The following is a 21,004-nucleotide window of genomic DNA, read 5'->3' as shown; positions in this document are numbered from 1 at the left end:
GTCTGGAAGTGGCCCTCAAACGTGGCTCGGGTCTTCACTTCAGGCATTGACCTATGAAAACCAACATCACGGACCATCTCAACCTGCTCTGCTGTTTTGGGAGAGTGTTATTTACCTCGTCTGAGTGAGGTCTTAATGTTTTGGCTGATTATTGTGTATTGCAAGCATTATTCTGGCTGCCCTGCCCTGTGATCCAGGCTGAAATTTGAGGAAACTTCATTGTGGATGGGCAGCTAAGTTGCTGTGGGCCGCAACAGAAGCTTAGGCTCCATATTTGGTCACTGTCACGCAAAAACCTTGCATCTTCATTTTTGTCTTTTTGTATTTTTTGACTTAATGTGACTCTGGCAGTTGTTTCTCACATGGTGTCCAAAATGTCATGAAGCACGGACCAATAGAAACGCTTCAGAATGACTCGGAGTCAAATCTTTTTCCATTGGTTTCCATTGAAAGCTAAGAAGGTTTTTCCTCTCCTGTAGTTGATATTCTGGAGCGATATTATGGACGCTGTAGCGTATACTGCATTTCGGACCCTGACCTGCTACGTCAGAAATGTCCCAAAAGGCGGCGTTTCCATGATACTAACCCTTTATTATTAGTTCGACAACCCAGAATGCCGTGTTTGATGGTTGCAGGTGTTCAGTGCAGCAGCTTCTCTGCCATAAAAGGACAGTGTTTAAGCTTACATCTGTCTCGGTGTGTGTGTGTGTGTGTGTGTGTGTGTGTGTGTGTGTGTGTGTAGTGCTGGGGAAGATCCGCAGTGCAGTGGGCAGTGCTCAGCTCCTCATGTCTCAGAAGTTCCAGCAGTTCCGAGGCCTGTGTGAGCAGAATCTGGTGAGTTGAAGAGTTTCCCTTTAAAGGAGCAGCTCAGGCGCTCGTTGTAATGCTGGGGGCAGTGAATGGAAGCCAGTAGTGACCAATCAGGATCGGCCTTTATCCGTCTTTTTGCTCGTACATGGACTGTGGCCTGGGTTGCACAGTGGTTCGGGTGCACGGTACGTCACAGCGCGATGGTACTTAAGTACTTGAAAAATATTGAAATGAGCTCCTGCCGTCATTTTATGTAATAATAATAATAATAATAATAATATAAAACTCAAGCTTTAACTGTAGCATATTTGCCCCGGGGGTCCAGCGGACTAAGGTGCGATCACTGTGATCGGAGCATCGCTGGTTCGAATCCCAATCATGCTGCTAGCCATCGGCAGCCGGGGCCCCGAGAGAGCACGATTGACCTTTCTCTCTCTCTAAGGTGGGTAGATGACACTCTCCCCCACATCGCTCTAGTGCACTGATGGCCGTTACAGGCATCTGCTAGCCAGGGGGTCAGAACCGGGTACACGGCGCTGCCATCCAGGCGTGTTGGTTGATTGCCTGGTGACGTGGCATCGGCAGCAGTTCGAAAAAGAGGTGTGGCTGGCTGTGCGAGTGTCGCATGGTGTTGTATGGGAGAGAATACGTATGGGTTGGGTAATTGGCGATCTAAATTGGGGAGAAAATGGGTAAAAAATAAATATAAATAATAAATAATAATAAATATAAATAATAAATATAATAATAAATATTAAAAAAAATAAAAAATAATTTACAGTAAAAAAAAAGATTTTTACCTCCACTCAGATTTTTAGTTTTTTCGTATTTGAAAAGTCACAAAGTCCTTGATTTTGAAAGTGGTTAAGGTGTATGAACCCTGGATGTTATGAGTTCTAATGATACCTGGCTGTTTTTAGACACATCAGAGAAACGATAAATTAAAAATTAGCTGTTTCTTTATATGGCCTGAATAGAATGAGGGGAATTACAGGTTTCCATGGTATGGGACCTCCAGATAGGGCTGGGCGATATGGTAGAAATACTATATCATGATATTTAAAGCCTTTTTTTCACGATACATATTATTTATCATGACACATTTAGATAATCACAGACCAAACACATCAGTAGCGACAGATTCTTATAAACTTCTGTTCAGATTCTCTCCCATATAGTAATTTATACTCAGCATCTGCTGCTCTCCATCTAATTAACCCAGTCTAATCACACTGTTAGTAATGAAACCTTTAGCTGATCAGTGTTTATTAAGCACTAACACTCTCCTCCACATACTTAGAAAAGCTTACTGTTATCACCATAACAACATTTATCACGATACGATAAAATACGATATCGTCATATTGCCCAGCTCTACGTTCAGAGCGTTTGATACCCTGGTTGCCCACCCCTACATCGAGGCATTTAGCAGAGGCCATTAACAGCCATCCAAGCTGCTCGTTGTTTTCTATTTATTTATTTATTTGTTTATTTATTTTGAAGGCCTCGGTCTGATCTGACGTTCACGCCGCATTTGTCCGATCGTATTAGGTGACATTTCGCACGCCGGAGGGGAAGACTGGCCTGACAGGACCGTGAGAGTCCGCAGGCTTGAGTAGAAGCTTGGGTTGTATAAACATCACCAGTGGAGACCCTGCCGACACAAGACCTCGCCTTTATTTCGGTTAACCAGTGCAGATCCAGCATCGTTCCTCCCTGTCTAGGGTTCATTTGATTGTATTCGTGCAGCGCGTTTCACCATCCGTCTAAACCTCAGTAGGCCAGTTTGTCCAGTACAGCTGCTGAAGGTCCTGCTGGTTTATTGGCTTCTATTGATTGCATGTCCGCAAAACTATGGGGTCCATAAACAGAAGGTGGCTGAGTGTGTTCAAGCGGTGCGTCTCATAAGCACTGGTGCTGTGTAAGAGCGCCCTCCAGTGCTTCAGGCCTGCGTGGCAGCCTTAAATGAGCTTTCCAGGCTGAAATGCTGGTTAATGGCTAATGGTTAATGGCTAATGGTTAATAGCTGCTGCTTGGCGAGTAAAAGCTTCAAGGTCAAACTGTAATTCTGCTTGGTTGTCAGGACGTGAACGCTCAGCCCAGGCCCACGGCTCAGGATCTGGCTGGATTCTGGGACTTGCTGCAACTCTCCATAGAAGACATCAGCATGAAGTTTGATGAGCTGCACCTGCTCAAGTCCAACGACTGGAAGCTGCCTGAGAGCAGCAGTAAGAAGGTAGCCGTACAACGGCCTTTATGAGGGATTCAGTGGGTTGCTTGTGTTGTCGTTCGTAGAAGATCCGTCCCACAGTCCAGACTCCACTCAATTTGATGATGTAGGACAGTTTAGTGAATTGGAGGTGGTGCAGTTTGTGCATAGAGTTCATATACAGGGATAAAATAATAGAAATAAGTGGTAGACACTATATGGACAAAAGTATTGGGACACCTGCTCATTCATTGTTTTGTCTGAAATCAAGGGGATTTAAAAGAGCTGATCCTGCTTTTGTTGGACTAACTGTCTGTTGATTGCATTCAGCGACAAGAGCTAGAGTAGTAGGTCAGGATGTTGTAGTGAGGTTAGGATGTTGGATGATGATGATGATGATGATGATGATGATCACCACCACCCCACCTTACACTCCCCAACTCATCCCAAAAGTATTGGACAGAGCTCCACTATCCATCATTCCAGAGAACACAGTCAGTTCCACTGCTCCGCAGCTCAGTCCCACGTCTGACATTAGGCAGCATGGTGCCAATAGGTTCATGTTATCTGCTCCAGAGAGTCCTATTCTATTGGCAATACTTCCTCTCCAGCAGGACTAGACAAGCTGTGTGTGAGCATTTGCACATCTGTGTCAGCAAAGTTACTACTTAAAAGTAGCTGAATGTATTGTTTAGAAGAGGTGTCCACAAACATTTGGACATGTAGCTGTTGATGAAAGACTGCTGTAGACGCGGAGTCGCCGTTTCTCCGCTGATTTACGCCCCTGTCTACCCTCTGTCCACAGGAGGAGAGGAAGCAGCAGCCGACGACGCCGAAGAAGGCGCTGAAGCCGAAACCCACCGCGGCGAAGGAGAAGAGCGGCGGCGACTCGGCCGCGGACAAGCAGCGACAGGAGGCCAGGAAACGGCTGATGGCCGCCAAGCGCGCCGCGTCGGAACGACAGAACTCCGCCACGGAGAGCGCCGACAGCATCGAAATCTACGTCCCTGAGGCCCAGACACGGCTCTGAGAGAGACACACACACACACACACACACACACCTACCTACCTACACACACCTCTCTGCATCTGCCTCTCCAATAAGAAACATTAGTAAGGCTCTGGCCCACATGGACACACTGCGATGCCCATGTGAGGGCAGTAGAGGCTCTAGTCTCTGAGAGGCGGAATGAGAAGGGGGTGGGTGGTGGTGAGTGGGGGTTGGGGGGTTTGGGGGGGGGTGGTTTCGTACAGAATGGAGCACAGCAAAAAATTAAAACCAGAAGGAAGAAAAGCAAACTGTGACGGATGCCACAGAAGAACCTCCTTGTGACGTTTGTTAGCGTCTTTCTTCTTCTTGTTAAACGGAGTATAATTATTATTATTGTTATTATTATAATTATTATTATTAATTAATTATTATTATTATTATTATAATAACAGGCTGTAATTATCTCATGGAATATATCCAAACTTTTGTTTTGTCTGTAAATTGTTAATATCTCAGATGGGGGGTTTCACATCCCTCCCTACGTTGCGCGTGTGTGTGGGTGTGTGTGTGGGTGTGTGTGTGTGTGTTTTAAAGAGTCCTAAACCCTTTAGTCGCTCCATGCAATTCAAGCCAGACCCATCAGCTATGACCGCTACGGCCAGAAGAGCACGCACTCAGGATTCTGCACGTGTGCACTTGTCTTTGTTTCATCCACACAGTCTTCCTCTTCTTACCCTGTTATTAATAATTATTATTATTTTTATTATTATTATTATTATTATTATTATTATGATTGTTCTGTCTTTCAGTCGTCCAATCAGACCTTTCGGAGGCGTGTTCCAGGGCCAGATGTAGAATCCAATGCAATTCAGTGATGCATTTCAGTGAACTGTAGGTACAGGAATGTGTGTAGTGTGTCTCTGAAGCAGCCCCCCCGGCTCTTGGCGCTCTTTAGGTTAGCCACCCGGAAACGGTACGTCCTGATGAGCTCAATCCCGGCAGTGGCGATCCCTCACGGAAAACCAAAGTTCTCAGTCCAGACCCGTGTCGGAGCGAGAGAGAGAGCGAGCCTTTCCCTCGTCAGTCCTGTTGATTTTTGTATTTATTGTTGTTTATTTCTGTGACCGACTGCTGCACTTACAGCAATGGGAGATGCCTGCGCTTCGACTGAGAAGCCTCAAACAACCCTGTCACGCACGTTTTTAGTAGTCTGCAAAAGTTTTGGCACCCTCGATTTTCCAAGCAAACGAATCAAATTCACAAAAAATTATTTTTATTTATTTTATTTTTTTTGCTGCAGTTTTCCATTTATTTCTTTTAGTTGAAAATAAGGAAAATGTTAATTAAATATAAAATATTTAAAGTAACATTTTTCTATTTTTTCCCCCAAATAAAAATAGATTTTGTCACTGTTATGCAAAAACTTTGTATCTCCAAAATATCAACTTTTTACAAGAGACGGGGGAAATAAAATAAATGTAACCTTCAATGGAAATTAATGTATGAATGTCTGACGTCCTAGTCGATTCGGAGCGTTTCTATTGGTCCGTTCATTTAGAAGTTCTGATGTCGTATGAAGAATAACTACCAGATTCACATTATGTCAAAAAGTGAAAAATACATATATACAAATATATATAAAATAAATTACACACACACACTGTACCAATCAAAAGTTTGGACGCACCTGCTTGAATGTGTGCTGATCTTCATCTTAAAAGCATTTGATCCAAATTCTGGAATGTCCATATTTTTGTTTTCTGAAGAGGACACTGGGGACATACGGGTGTCCACCATAGTTCGGATGCCGGGTCTGGAGGGGTTGCAGGTTGAGTGGATTTAGTCATGTAGGCTATTTGGGCTATTAAGGAAATGTGTTTTACTGTACTTTTACAAACTGTAGCTGCATTGTGATGTATTTCCTCTCTCTCTCTCTCTCTCTCTCTCACACTCTCACACTCTCTCTCACACACACACACACACACACACACACACACACACACACACACACTCTCTGCCACAGGCCTACAACTTAGGCCTGGAAACCCCTCCCAGCTACGACATCCTATCCTAACTACGGTGGATCCCCGTGTGTCCCCAGTGTCCTCCTTCTTGAAGACAATAATGGTCTTCACAGATTACACGTTTTTAAGATGATGATGATGATCAGCACACACTCAGCCAGGTGTGTCCAAACTTTTGACTGGTACCTTGTGTGTGTTTTTTTTTTTGTTTTGTTTTTTTACTTTGACTGGTATTGGGGTGCCAAAACCTTTGCAGATGAGTGTTCTCTGTTCGGACATGTGAATTCGGACCACCTGTCGAGGCTCAAGCCCACGACTTCACGTTGTTTTACTGAGCGATTTCGTCACTTTTTTTCTTTTGTAACTGTAGATGTTTGTTTTTTTGTCTCTGTGCTTTTATTTGACTTCTGTTTGGACTTCTGTCTTCATTCCATGATTTCATGCTTCCATGACTTGTACCCCCCGCCCCTCCGATTCCCTGCTCCAGTGCTTGATGAATGTAGGTGTGGGACAGGTGTTGTTTCAGCTGAATGATCTGAGCAGTTTTGGCTGAGCTGGAGCAGCGGGGTTTCCCCCACCGCGCTCAAACATTCCTGTGTGTTTCCACGTACGGCGGCCCGCTGAGGGGTCGCAGATTTGGATTTCTGAATTTTTATATTGGATATTAAAACTGAAGAAAATCTTCCTTTTACTCAACATCCTTTTCTCAAGACCCCTTTTCAGGCGGTGGCGAAGGGTCTCCCGATGCTCCACATTTACGCTCTGATGCATTTCCTACACATAGGAGTAGAGGGAAAATTGGGCTTAGGAGCTGCGCAAGAACCACTTATCTGAGGAGAAATGTGCACCAGAACGTCCTTTAGGTCTTTTTAGAGTGTGTGAGAAGATTGAGAAGCCATAAAGGAACACCATACGATAGAGCTGGGCGATATCACAATATTTTATCGTATCGTGATAAATGTTATCGTGATGTACAGAATTCTTCTCTGAGCATCTCAAGGCATAAAGAGCACTGATCAGCTTCACATTTCGTTACCTACAGTGTAATTAGTCTGATTTAACTGGATGAAGAGCAGCAGATTTTAAATAAAAATAACTTAAAATAATTCAATATTGGAGAGTATCTGAATAGTAGTAGTTGTATTTATTTAGAGTTATATATAATATATTTATATGTAATTTTTCAGATTTCTCACCCATTTTTCTCCCCAATTTGGACCCCCAAATTGCCCCTTCCGCTGCGTACACAGTCAAGCCACTCTCATTTTCCCGATTAGCGTTGATGCAATACCACTGGGCGTCCAACGTTCCTGGAGGGAAGCGCCAACGCAGCAGCCTGAAGACGCCAGCGATGTTTTTAAAAATCTTTCACTACTGATAACTGCATTTTGTCTGCAATAACGAGTACCGTGAAAATGTCTTTAAATATCGTGATATAATATTGTTACCATATCGCCCAGCCCTACTGTACCTCACCCACAGCTGACCAGTTCAGTTCAGATCAGGTGCCGGATTTAAAAAGGCTGTTCTGAGAGAAAATTAAGTCGTTCACCAAAATCTGCCGAAGAATTTTCTTAAAAGTGGTTCTTGGGAAAAGTCCTAACAGAAAGTCCTGATGATTCGTTAAAGCTCAGAAAATGCTCTTTGACCTTTGACCTTTGTAAACTGAACAAATAATTCAGAAAAAGAAAATAAGGTAAATGTTCGAATCTTTGTGAAAATGGCGTAAGTAGGTTTTCATCAGACATTTCGTACTAGTAACGGTTGATGAATAAGATTCAAAATTCTTAAATGCATTTTTTTTGGGGGGGGGGAGAGGGAGGCGGGGTGTCTAAATTTCACAAATATTACCCTTAGAAAATCTTAACTATTTTCTTACGAACATTCAAAGACCCTTCTGTTGTTTTCTTAAGCAGCTGGTTTTAATGTAGCCTTTTATGCTGCAATTTTTTTTTTTTTTGAATTAACTGTAATTACTGTTATTCTGTTGAGTCTGTGGAGGAAAGCAAAACAGAGGAAAACCTTAATTCAACCAAAATAATACAAATCCTTGGAAAGCTTATGTTAACTGTGGTGTGACGTCGTAAAGCCATTAATTACTTAAAAAATAAGCCTCTGCTTATAATTCCTGATTAAATTAGACATTAATTCTGGTCATTCAACTATTTAAAACTATACAATCTTAACATAAGAATAAAAAACAGTGCAGACATTTTCATTCTTATATATTTGTATAGATATTTTTGTGAGTAGAGACACTATCAGCCATTGAAGCACCAAACTTACTGGATTATTAATAGTAAAAAAAAAATAATTTCAATCAATATTATTTTAGTTTTTAGCCCATTTTTTATCGCAATTTGTTTCTTAAGTCAGTTTCTGATTACAGTAAACATCGGCCACACCAAGACCTTTATTATTAGTTTCAGTGAAATTGTAAAGTAAATCCCACGGTTAAGTAACGCTTTACTTAACGAGTTACGTTTACATTCCAATTTTTGTCCAGTTTTAAATGTAAAAACATGTCAATTTTTTCCGAAAATGGGGGGAAAATACCATCCATTGAGTTTCAAATCATTTATCTTCTCAGAGATGTTTTTCTACTTCTACATCATTTGTGCAATAGCCAAATTGTCAACTTTACAGAAGGAAAATCCTTCTTAATGTAAAGAGATTGTAAAGAGATTATTTTGGAGCATTTCTATTGGTCCATTCTTCATGAAATTTGGACACAATGTAAAGAACAACTCCCAGATTGACATTTTCCCTCAAATAGATGAACCTCATAATTCCACACTTCTCCACTTCCAACAGAAGTTCACTGAGGTACACAAGGGATCTTATAACCCCAGCTGGTCCAGGGAACAGGGAAGCTGGCGGAGCAATTCGGGGGGCTAGCGAGTAGTGGGGATTCTGGGCAGATGTTTCGGCGTTTGCGGCGTTGCTCAATTCCAAGAGTGGCGACCTGTAATTTGGCTCGTCTATTGAGAATAATGAAGTTCAGAGTGAAACTGGCAGGGAATCCCCTCTTCACTGTTGTCACACGTGTACAAAGGAGCTAGCTAGCAAACTGGCTAGCAAACACATCACATCACATCACTGCTCATATCGTCATATCCGCATGCCAGATTTTTCCCAAGATACCCTGCAGAAGAAGAAAAAACAATATCCTCAACAGCTAGCTTGTTGACCATCTTAGCTCTTGATGGTTTAACTGGTTTATTAGCATAACCACCTAAACCAGGCTGGTCAACCAGCATGCCCAGCTTGACGAGGCTAGCTCGGTCAAGTTGCTACTCTAAGTTAGTTTATTAGCTCCAGCCCAAAACTAAAGAAGCAAACTTCTCTAGCCTTCAGGAAGGCCTTCATACTCCAAGATCTCGTTTACGGTTTCTTTAGGGTGGTAGTTCTCAAACCGGTCCTCGGTTCCCCCAGGGTGGTCCATATTTCATCCTCTATCCCAGTTCCCAACAGACCAGTACCTGTAAGTGTTTGGGAATCAGAGCAAGAACATGCAGGGGTTCTGTTACTGGCCATCAGGGACCTTCAGATGGTCTCAAAGCAAAGCTGAGGTCCACCTCAAGAACCGGTTTGAGAACCACTGCTTTATAAGGAACCAAAAGAGGTTCTTTCATGGCATTTCTCTCGTCCTGTCCTCACTGTACTGTCCTGTTCAGTTTGGTCGCTTCAAACCATTGTTTTGTCTCTAAAATGACAAAATGTCTCCCGATGATTCTGCCTTATGTCGTTGTAACAGGGTTTATTCGAGAACCTTTATCTGCCATTGTCCATTCTGGGTCAGTGTTAAGGTCAATCGTCCTCTAAAGTTGAGAAGCAGAACAAACATCAGCCAAATCATACTGGCCTGAAAACTGTACCCTGCTGAGAAATCCAGCTAACACCAGCTTGAGGGTGGGGGGCACTGCCACTACGGCCTGCGGGTTGTGAGTTCGAATCATGAGACGTGCCACCTTGCCATCAGCAGCCGGAGTCAGAGAGAGCACAACTGGCCATGGTCTCTCCAGGTGGGTAGATGGCGCTCACTTCCCTCTTCCCACTTCACTCTTAAGTGATGTTGGTTGGCACAGGCATCTGTTAGCTGGGTGGTGGAGCTGGAGACTCGACGCTTGGCAAGGGCAAATCAACAGCAGTTTGAAAAGAGGCGATGGCTGGCGGTTAAGTCCTTACACTCCCGGGAGTGACGGAAGCGTTGCTAGAGCTAGGGGGGGGGGGGGGGCGCTATGAAGGGGTGGGATAAGTCGCGATACCAAGTGTCCACCAGTTTAACCAGCTTGAGCTGGCCAGGCTGGGTATTTCAGCAGGTTTCTATGGATACCCTAGACGTTCTCAAGCCAACCTTGAGTACGGCCCATTTATTTAACACAGCGAACGTGCTTACAGTAACACTGTGGGGTCTCGAACTCATGTTGTTACTCATCATCCTGGACCCTTGTCCTCATACTGGTGTGTGTGAGTGTGTGTGTAAGTGTGTGTGTATGGCGTTTGATCAATCTTGGATGTTCTTTTCTGGAGCTGTCAGACACGATGGTCTATGTTTTATACCAAACCTTAGCACAAAATTTGAGAACCTTGCATGGTATAGCAATATCCCCCCCGACTCTTAAGAACCTTCGCTCCCCTCACTCGGACTTCGGATTCTTACTTTCTTTCCCGACCGACCTTTTTGCGACGGAGCGTCCACCATCAGCTCATCAAAAGTTTAATAGGGCTACAGCTTGCATTGACTCAGTGATGGAGGAAACGACTCCGAGACTTTCCAGCAGACGTTTGAGGCTGCTTTTCTTTTTTATAGCTGTTCTAGAGGAACATTGGGACAGCGTCCACTCTCTCGGACGACGACTGGACGCAAGGCAATGACGAGTCCATTGTCTCATGTATCTCATCCACAAAGGGATCCCCAGGCTACTGTCGGACACTGGCTCTTTCAAAGGTAGGGTGGGAGCCACCTTGAAACTCTTGGGACAATTTGGGGCAATTTTACAGATGGTCCACTGTCTTCCCAACTCCGGACACACCTTCGTGAAGCATCGGCTTCAGGTGTGTCAAAACTCCAGTGCAGCAAAGTCTCCAGTGTGGAATGGACGGCTACAGCATTTTACAGCCTGACCTCGGTCTGTCCCACCTGCACCGTGGACACCAGGACTTTGATGTGTTTGCATTGATTTGAGCTCAGTTTCAGTAGAAGACATCGGGCAGACGCTGAATTCTGACGGTAAACGGCACATTTTCAGGAATCCTTCAGTTCAGCTGTAAATCTGTGGAAATGAACTCTTTCAAAAATGGGAGGAGTTTTCCTGAAGGAATAATCTGTGGAAATGTGCTACAGTGTGGTGGTGTGGGCGGAGTCTGAGTGCTCCAGTGTTTGAGAGTTGGAGGAAAGTTTAGAAGAACAGCTTTGGTTAGATATTCACTCAGACTCAGACTGAAACCTGTACTATTACAGGAGGGGAAGGACAAGATAGGAAGGGACAGGAAGAAAAAGGAGGACCTAAGAATGAGACAGGGAAAAATGAGAGGAAGGAAGGAAGGGACAGGAAAAAAAGAGGAAGCAAGGGACAGGACAAAAAGACGAAGGAAGGAAGGGACAAGAAGAAAGGAGAGGAAGGAAGAGACAGGATGAAAAGACAAAGGAAGGAAGGGACAGGAACAAAGAGAGAAGAAGAAAGGAGAGGACGGAAGAGACAGTAAGAAAAGGAAGGAAGAGAGAAGAAGAAAGGAGAGGAAGGAAGCGACAGGACAAAAAGACGAAGGAAGGAAGGATGAGACAGGAAGTAAAGGAAGGAAGGGACAAAAAAAGGAGACAAAGGAAGGGACAGGAAGAAAAGAGAGGGAGAAAGAGACAGGACAAAAAGACAATGGGAAAAAGGAAGGAAGGGACAGGAAGAAAAGATAAAAGAAGGAAAGGACAGGAAGAAAAGAGGAAGGAAGAGACAGGACAAAAAGACGAAGGAAGGAAGGAGGGAAGAGACAAAAAAAGAAGGCGGAGACAGGAAGGACTAAAAAATATTGTAAACAAAGCGTGGAAGAAGTTAGAAAAGAAGCAGGATGGAAGGTGGAATTCAGCTGCTGTCCTCTGTCTTCTCCTGTAAGTGAGTTACGAGGTTCTGTCAGTTCTGTTCTGACTGTACCCCACCGGGGGGGAGGGGGGTGGGACGCTGGGGAACGGGTTTAACCCCTCGAGTGCTGCATGAGAATACACACAGGGTTCACTGATGCTTAGCTGCACCTGCTTACAGCTACACTGGAGGCTGTGCTGTGAGGACTGCAGGGTGGGTCGATGCTCTGCACAGCTCAGTGTTTCCCTGCTCTGGACCGGTCAGTGATCCAGGTGTGTGGAAGCAGGGCGACACTCAGCTGTTCGGAGCGCTCACCCTTCATACGGGCACCGGCAGAGCGCTGAAGACCTCACTGAGCGCGTTTCAGTGGGGACAGGGCGGCCGTGCTGTGGGTCATATTTTACTGGTCAAGTACCTTTTAAAGAGACGAGGACTAGAGATTATCAGACGCTATACTGTGTAGACCGTAGGGATGTTGTGGGAAGTATTTCTTTTACAATAACGAGAAAATAATAAAGTTTTATTTAAAAGCATCAACCATGAAAACCTTGGATTTTTTTGTTTTAATATCTGGACATCTGATCTGATACCGTCATGTGATCAAAAAAAGGTAAAGGTGCATGTATTTGTTACTGTACAGCAAAATGTGTCCTCCGCATTTAACCCATCTGTGGTAGTGAACAGACACACACACACACACACGCACACACACTAGTGAACTAGGGGCAGTGAGTACACACACACACCCAGAGCGGTGGGCAGCCAACTCCAGCGCCCAGCGAGCAGACAGGGTAAAGGGCCTTGCTCAAGGGCCCAACAGTGGCAGCTTGCCGAGCCCGGGACTCAAACCCACAACCACCACCACTGCCCCTGACAAAAATGCGAACTCCCCGTCAGGGAATCGAACCCCAGTCTCCCACGTGACAGGCGGGGATACTTACCACTATACTAACACTGAGAGCTGGTAGGTCATCTAGCTGAACCCACACAACCGAAGAAGCGTCTTTTCCCAATGGCTCGTCTGATCTGAACTGGGGTTATTGGGGGTTAATTGGGGGTTAAAGGCAGTCTATGGCACCTTTAAAGACACCACCTGTTCATCTGCAGTTGCCTTGGCTGATATATTGACCAGGAATCGCTGTAAACAGATGTGTATAGTATATTAATTATTATTTACTAGCTTTCTTACAGGTTCTACAAACCTAAATTCCCTTTAAATTTGCCTTTAAAGCACGTCCGTCTACATTCTGCATGTTAATATTGAGTAAAATAACAATAATGAGGCAATAAGGACTCCATACAGATGAGAAGGCCTTGCTGGGGTGGCCAGGGTTTGTGTTCCCAAACAGGGCGTTGCTCTGAGCTACAGGAAGGCATTTACTGCTTATCAAGATCCCCACCATGGCTTTGTTTGCTTTAGCCGCCTTGGTCCTGGCATCGAGTCTTGGCCCGAGCTTCTGTTCAACAAGACTGATTCACTGGGCCAACCCGAGCTGCTCCGAGCTTTCCGTCCAAATGTGGATTTTACTGATTACCAGTGTCAGAGAGGCCAGACACAAGGCCTGGCAACCCAAGATACACACTGGTTGAGGCAGGAATGCAGACGATGAAGGTTCTAGTCCAGATAAGGCTTTGTATGTAAACCTTTGGGGTGTGTGTGTGTGTTTTTTTTTCCAGGGTAAACAATACCGGGCTAAATTTGGAGCGAGTACTTTAGGAACTTATGAAATGTGCACCAGCACAAACCACAGCCAACGCAAGCTGGACTGCCTCCCTTGAGTAAATGCTAATGCTAAAATTAGCATTAGCGCTCTTAGGGCTGGTGAGCTTAACCTGTCAGGGTCGAGTTTATTAGCCGAACAGTGACCTCTGTTTGTTGTGTCCAGTCCCAGGACACACACTGTACGATAATGGCCAGACTGGCATTAGGCGGCATGGTGCTAATAAGTAGGTTCATGTTTGTTTCATTTGCATCTGCTCCAGATAGTCCTATTCTATTGGCAGTATGTCTCTACAGGGACTAGACAAGCTGTGTGAATGTGTCTGTGTGTGTGTATGCATTTGCACATCTGTGTCAGCAATGGGTGCGATGTAAAGCAGCTGAATGCACTCATTAGAAGGGGTGTCCACAAACTTTTTTTTTTTAACCGTTAAATTTCTTTACAAGACTTTTGCCAGCTTTTAAATGTTTTGCTGGCCTCGTGCCAGGTTGGTCAAAACGAGGAGAATCCTGCTCTGTTTTGGGTGAGGTGCCACGAGCTAATCGTGTGGACTCAAACATTCACAAGCTTATCTCTTCATCGACGACAGTGGAGGACTGTGGACACAAAAGCTGTGCTACTTTATTGAGTCCTTGTATTCCGAGAGAGAGAGAGAGACAGAGACAGAGAGAGATTGGGTTTATATTCATGTTCAAAATATACTTTTATTTGTACACAGGGTGATGGACTTGATTTAGCTGTTAGCATGAACTGATTAGCATAACAACAAAGCAAACTTTGGACCCACGTTCCTTGTCGTTCCTGTCGCAGTGCTGAGCTGACCAGCTGACCTATCAGTGTAGGGTATGTTTTCCCTTAGATGACCCTTTTGTGAACCACCTTGACCATCAGAAAACCTAACGTTAGCTTAGAAAATCACATCAAATTCTGATTTCTGTGAAATGGAAGCGATGATTGGCTACAGGAGCAAAGCAGAGACTGTAGTTTTAGGCCAAAATGCTGCTTTAAGATTAGCTGTGGACTAAAATGACCCTGTCGATGACTCTCTTCCCTTCAAGATCCTCCTCAGTTCAGTGCTAGGCTTAAAAAAAAGAAAAAAAAAAGGAATGCTGCAGTGGGTTTCAACCCAACCTCCACCTGCTACATGTGGTTAATGGAAGCTAATGGATGCAGATGCTGCAGCATTTGAGGGGTCAGGTCATCTGGAGATAAGAGATCAGGTTGAGAATTACTGGAGCACTCCTTTAAAACCGGACTACAGAAGAACCCTCAGGGTAAAAGTGCTCATTTTTGGGATCAGGATCTAAGTGAATGCTGCTGATTCCAGACCTGCATTTTTACCCTGAGAATTTCAGACCCCTGATTTCAGATGCGCTCCTGTGGAACCTCAGGCCCGGTGTCTACATGTCGTCCTTGTCTTTGGCTCCATGCTTGAGGATGCGGGTGAATTCTGTGTAGTTGAAGTTCCCTTTCTTGTCAATCGGCGCCTCGCGGAAAAGCTCGTCCACCTCCTCGTCGGTGAAGCGGTCGCCCATGGTGGTCAGCAGCTCGCGGAGATGGTCCTCATGGATGAACCCTGGAAGGTTAGAGGGGTGAGCGGTCAGAAGAATGTATAAACAGGTACCTTGGCACCAAATGAGCTCTTGAGTTTGATGGTTAAACTGGTCCATCAGCATGTCCAGCATGGCCGAACTGGTCTTGACACCGGCTTGGTCAGGCTGGTTATGCTAATAGCCTGGCTAATCCGCCATCAGACGTAACTGAAAACGGGCAAGAGCTGAGCTAACCAGCTGACCTGTTGGTGTGGGGTATGTTGACCATTTCGTGAACCACCTTGACCATCAAAAAAACAGCTACAGGTTAGCGCAATGCTAATCTCTGGACAGGTCTTGGCTGATGGACTACATTTGAGGTTGGTTTCTTCCCAGTTTTGTCATTGCCAGTAGCTACGACACCCCCTGAGGCTAGGCTAGCTTGTGCTCCCTCCAAGTCACGTGACTCCCCAAACACTGGTGCTAGAGCAATGTCATTGGACAGCTGAACACTAAGGCCGGAAACCTACGCAGCGCAACGACTACTCGGTACTCAAGGGGGCGCTAGAGAGAGACCCATCAAACTGGTCTGCGTTCGCGTCCTTGCATGAGGAAGGTTCTGGGCAAGTTGGAGGGGGTTACCTGAGCCGTCCTCGTCGAAGCAGGTGAAGGCGTTCCGTATGACGTCCTCGGGGTCGGTTCCGTTGAGCCGTTCTCCAAACATGGTGAGGAACATGGTGAAGTTAATGGGACCTGGAGCCTCACTCATCATGCCCTCCAGATACTCATCGGAGGGGTTCTTCCCTGAAACACACAGGTAGGGAGGACGGGTTGGTTGCAACACACACACACACACACACACACACACACACACATACACAGTGTAAGATCCATCATGCAGTTACCGAGAGAGGCCAGCATGTCGTGCAGATCCTCCTTGTCGATGAAGCCGTCTCGGTTCTGGTCGATCATGTTGAACGCCTCCTTAAACTCCTGGATCTGGGACTGGTCGAACATGGCGAAGACGTTGGAAGTCGCCCTCTGGGGGCGCTTCTTGGTGGTCTTGCCCTTGGCACGCTTGGCAGCAGACATGTTGGCTGGCCTTGAAATGGAAACAGAAGCACACAGCTGATACGTTGGCACCACTGGTTCTCAAGCCTGGGCCTTCTGACCCCTACTTAAGAGCTGGCCAGTTGGATCAGGTGTGGAACTCCAGCACTTCAGCTGAAGCCTTTCATTGAACTTTCTCTGAAGCAGTCAGGGTTTTAAAAGGGAGGGGTGAGAACCCCCTGCTGTCAGAACAGGCGGTCCGACCCTGCCCACCCAGAGAACAGCAACAGATTGCTATCAGCTGGAACCAAACCCACTACAGCGTCATCAAGCCAAGTTCTCTGCCATGTACCTGTGTAGTGTCCATAGAGAAGGACTGACTGGGTGAGCTACTCATGAGCCAGCATGAGGTCACCATGCCCAATGCCAAGCATTAACTAGAGGGGTGTAAAGCCCCCCAGCACTGGGCTGTGAAGCAGTGGGACTAACTGCAGTCTTTGCAGAGAAGAAGCTCCATGACGAAACCTTTGGGTTGATTTGATTTGATCCTGACCTCATTCATAATGGATTGTGGATGAGTGCAATCAAATGCTCACAGCAAAGGTCCAAAATTCTGAACCCTATTCCTCCAAACATACCTTCTGTCTTTATATCTGTCTGTCTGTCTGTATCTATCTGTCTGTCTGTCGATTTATCTATTGGTCTGACTGTCTATCTGTCTGTCTGTCTATTTGTCGGTCCGTCTGACATTTTATCTATTTGTCTATCTATCTATCTCTGTCTGTCTGTCTGTCTGTCTATCTATCTATCTATCTATCTATCTCTGTCTGTCTGTCTGTCTGTCTATCTATCTATCCATCTCTGTCTGTCTGTCTGTCTATTTGTCGGTCTGTCTATCTATCTATCTATCTGACTGTCTCTCTGTCTATTTGTCAGTCTGTCTGACCTTTTATCTATTTGTCTATCTATCTATCTCTGTCTGTCTGTCTGTCTGTCTATCTATCCATCTCTGTCTGTCTATCTATCTATCTGTCTGTCTGTCTATCTATCTATCTATCTATCTGTCTGACTGTCTCTCTGTCTATTTGTCTGTCTGTCTGTCTATCTATCTATCTATCTATCTATCTATCTGTCTGTCTGTCTGTCTGTCTATCTATCTATCCATCTCTGTCTGTCTGTCTGTCTATCTATCCATCTCTGTCTGTCTATCTATCTGTCTGTCTGTCTGTCTATCTATCTATCTATCTATCTATCTGTATGTCTGTCTATCTATATATCTATTCATCTCTGTCTGTCTGTCTATCTATCTGTCTGTCTGTCTATCTATCTATCTATCTGTCTGTCTATCTGTCTGTCTGTCTATCCATCTATCTATCTATCCATCTATCTATCTGTCTATCTATCTATCTGTCTATCTGTCTATCTGTCTATTTGTCAGTCTGTCTATCTTTCTATCTGTATATCTTTCTGTCTGTCTATCTATCTGTCTATCTGTCTGTCTGTCTATCTGTCTGTCTATCTGTCTGTCTGTCTATCTGTCTGTCTATCTGTGTCTGGAGTGATTCCGACCTCATTAATAATGCTCTTGTGGATGAATGCAATCAAATGCTCACAGCAAAGTTCCAAAACCCAATATAAATCCAGAAGGGTTGAGACTGGTACTGCACCAAACATTAACTGTCAAACATCAGCCATAACATTAGTACCACCTGCTTAATACTGAGTAGGTCCCCCTTAATGCCACCAACACAGCTCTGACCGTTCGAGGCATGGACTCCACTAGACCTCTGAAGGTGTCCAGCTGGGGTATCCGGCACCAAGACTAACGTTAGCGGCAAAACCCTTAAGTCCTGTAAGTTGTGAGGTAGGTGGGACCTCCATGAGCATCAGTGAGCTCTGGGTGCCTCGCTGGTTCACCTGGCAGTGGTATTAATGTTATGGCTGGTTGTTGTCTCTCAAGCCTGCAAGTTTCTTTATCTCAGCCAGTTTAATTTTAAAGCCAGACAAATAATTATGATTACGAGTCTGTAGATGAAGAAGATGAAACCTCATCACCATCATCATCATCATCATCATCATCATCATCATCATCATTATCATCTCCAGCACAAAAGGTCATAATTCATGATCCTCACCTTGTTCTGGAGTGATAACAGCTTCAGAGTTGAGCCTCGGGTCTCGGGTGCTTCTCCACACACACACACACACACACACACAGGCCGGGACATTTGTTCTACGTTTCAGCGTCTTTTCCACACCTCCCTGTTCCTGACTCAGCCAATAAGGTCAGCAGCCAGGCTCAGAGGCCTTTAGCCATACAAGGCAAAGGAATCTGCTCCCTCCTGCCGTCACACATCCTGAGAAACCTCTGCGTGTTTTCACAAAGGAGCCACTCCGATGCCTCCAGGAGCCGCGAGAGGGAGGCCTTATTTAGCATGCAGCGTGAGCGGGAGAAAGTATGCACCGGCGGAGCAACATTTCCTCTGCCAAAGTGTCAAAGCAAACAAAGGCCAGAGCCCAGCCTCTGTTTCTGTACAACAAGTCCATATTGAGATTACAGGAGGTCTGGAGGGGGGCTGCGCCTGTCTGAGCTCCACAGCTCCACTGAAACACACCTTCACTCAGTACTGAAACACACCTTCACTCAGTACTGAAACACACCTTCACTCAGTACTGAAACACACCTTCACTCAGTACTGAAACAACACACCTTTACTCAGTACTGAAACAACACACCTTCACTCAGTGCTGAAACAACACACCTTTACTCAGTACTGAAACAACACACCTTCACTCAGTGCTGAAACAACACACCTTTACTCAGTACTGAAACACACCTTTACTCAGTACTGAAACACACCTTCACTCAGTAATGAAACACACCTTTACTCAGTACTGAAACACACCTTCACTCAGTAATGAAACACACCTTTACTCAGTACTGAAACACACCTTCACTCAGTGCTGAAACACACCTTCACTCAGTACTGAAACACACCTTCACTCAGTACTGAAACACACCTTCACTCAGTACTGAAACACACCTTTACTCAGTACTGAAACACACCTTCACTCAGTGCTGAAACACACCTTCACTCAGTGCTGAAACACACCTTTACTCAGTACTGAAACACACCTTAACTCAGTACTGAAACAACACACCTTCACTCAGTACTGAAACAACACACCTTCACTCAGTACTGAAACACACCTTCACTCAGTACTGAAACACACCTTTACTCAGTACTGAAACACACCTTCACTCAGTGCTGAAACAACACACCTTTACTCAGTACTGAAACACACCTTCACTCAGTACTGAAACACACCTTTACTAAGTACTGAAACAACACACCTTCACTCAGTACTGAAACACACCCTCACTCAGTACTGAAACACACCTTCACTCAGTACTGAAACACACCTTTACTCAGTACTGAAACACACCTTCACTCAGTACTGAAACACACCTTTACTCAGTACTGAAACAACACACCTTCACTCAGTGCTGAAACACACCTTCACTCAGTGCTGAAACACACCTTCACTCAGTACTGAAACAACACACCTTCACTCAGTACTGAAACAACACACCTTTACTCAGTACTGAAACAACACACCTTCACTCAGTACTGAAACACACCTTCACTCAGTACTGAAACAACACACCTTCACTCAGTACTGAAACAACACACCTTCACTCAGTACTGAAACACACCTTTACTCAGTACTGAAACACACCTTCACTCAGTAATGAAACACACCTTTACTCAGTACTGAAACACACCTTCACTCAGTGCTGAAACAACACACCTTTACTCAGTACTGAAACAACACACCTTTACTCAGTACTGAAACACACCTTTACTCAGTACTGAAATACACCTTAACTCAGTACTGAAACACACCTTAACTCAGTACTGAAACACACCTTCACTCAGTACTGAAACACACCTTCACTCAGTGCTGAAACACACCTTCACTCAGTGCTGAAACACACCTTCACTCAGTGCTGAAACACACCTTCACTCAGTACTGAAACAACACACCTTCACTCAGTACTGAAACACACCTTCACTCAGTGCTGAAACACACCTTCACTCAATGCTGAAACACACCTTCACTCAGTACTGAAACAACACACCTTCACTCAGTACTGAAACAACACACCTTTACTCAGTACTGAAACACACCTTCACTCAGTGCTGAAACACACCTTCACTCAGTGCTGAAACACACCTTTACTCAGTACTGAAACACACCTTAACTCAGTACTGAAACAACACACCTTCACTCAGTACTGAAACAACACACCTTCACTCAGTACTGAAACACACCTTCACTCAGTACTGAAACACACCTTTACTCAGTACTGAAACACACCTTCACTCAGTGCTGAAACAACACACCTTTACTCAGTACTGAAACACACCTTCACTCAGTACTGAAACACACCTTTACTAAGTACTGAAACAACACACCTTCACTCAGTACTGAAACACACCCTCACTCAGTACTGAAACACACCTTCACTCAGTACTGAAACACACCTTTACTCAGTACTGAAACACACCTTCACTCAGTACTGAA

The 21,004-nt window shown here is 44.8% G+C and overlaps 2 protein-coding genes across 5 annotated transcripts in view; one reads left to right on the top strand and one right to left on the bottom strand.

Annotated features, from left to right (window-relative positions):
• The window catches only part of dlgap4a (discs, large (Drosophila) homolog-associated protein 4a), a 131,703-nt gene extending 127,522 nt beyond the window's left edge, over nt 1-4,181 (top strand). For 3 of the 4 annotated variants that reach the window (XM_072696910.1, XM_072696908.1, XM_072696909.1), the window contains exons 11-13: nt 743-834; nt 2,894-3,046; nt 3,825-4,178. In XM_072696910.1, coding sequence (XP_072553011.1) covers nt 743-834; nt 2,894-3,046; nt 3,825-4,049 — 470 coding nt within the window. In that variant the 3' untranslated portion in view covers nt 4,050-4,178. Of the gene's footprint in view, nt 1-742; nt 835-2,893; nt 3,047-3,824 lie in introns of all 4 variants that reach the window. The other variant, XM_072696911.1, reaches the window with a different exon arrangement.
• A 10,329-nt stretch (nt 4,182-14,510) lies between these two features.
• myl9a (myosin, light chain 9a, regulatory) lies at nt 14,511-18,644 on the bottom strand. Its single transcript, XM_072697258.1, has 4 exons — nt 18,550-18,644; nt 16,270-16,466; nt 16,007-16,168; nt 14,511-15,408 (listed from the first exon to the last, which is right to left on the bottom strand). The coding sequence occupies exons 2-4, from the start codon at nt 16,454-16,456 to the stop codon at nt 15,233-15,235; spliced, it is 525 nt and encodes a 174-aa protein (XP_072553359.1). The 5' UTR covers nt 16,457-16,466; nt 18,550-18,644; the 3' UTR covers nt 14,511-15,232.
• Between the last annotated feature and the right edge of the window lie 2,360 nt (nt 18,645-21,004).

The sequence above is a fragment of the Salminus brasiliensis genome, chromosome 14 (assembly GCF_030463535.1).
Source record: "Salminus brasiliensis chromosome 14, fSalBra1.hap2, whole genome shotgun sequence".
Classification (NCBI taxonomy): domain Eukaryota; kingdom Metazoa; phylum Chordata; class Actinopteri; order Characiformes; family Bryconidae; genus Salminus; species Salminus brasiliensis.
This window is presented reverse-complemented; position numbering and strand designations above follow the sequence as displayed.

Bases quoted from the DNA above. Each gene is read 5' to 3' on its own strand.
- myl9a (XM_072697258.1), bottom strand. From the start codon at position 16,456: ATGTCTGCTGCCAAGCGTGCCAAGGGCAAGACCACCAAGAAGCGCCCC. The intron at 16,169-16,269 runs GTAACTGCATGA...TGTGTGTTTCAG, and splicing joins CGACATGCTGGCCTCTCTCG to GGAAGAACCCCTCCGATGAG. The intron at 15,409-16,006 runs GTAACCCCCTCC...CTAACCTTCCAG, and splicing joins CTTCGACGAGGACGGCTCAG to GGTTCATCCATGAGGACCAT.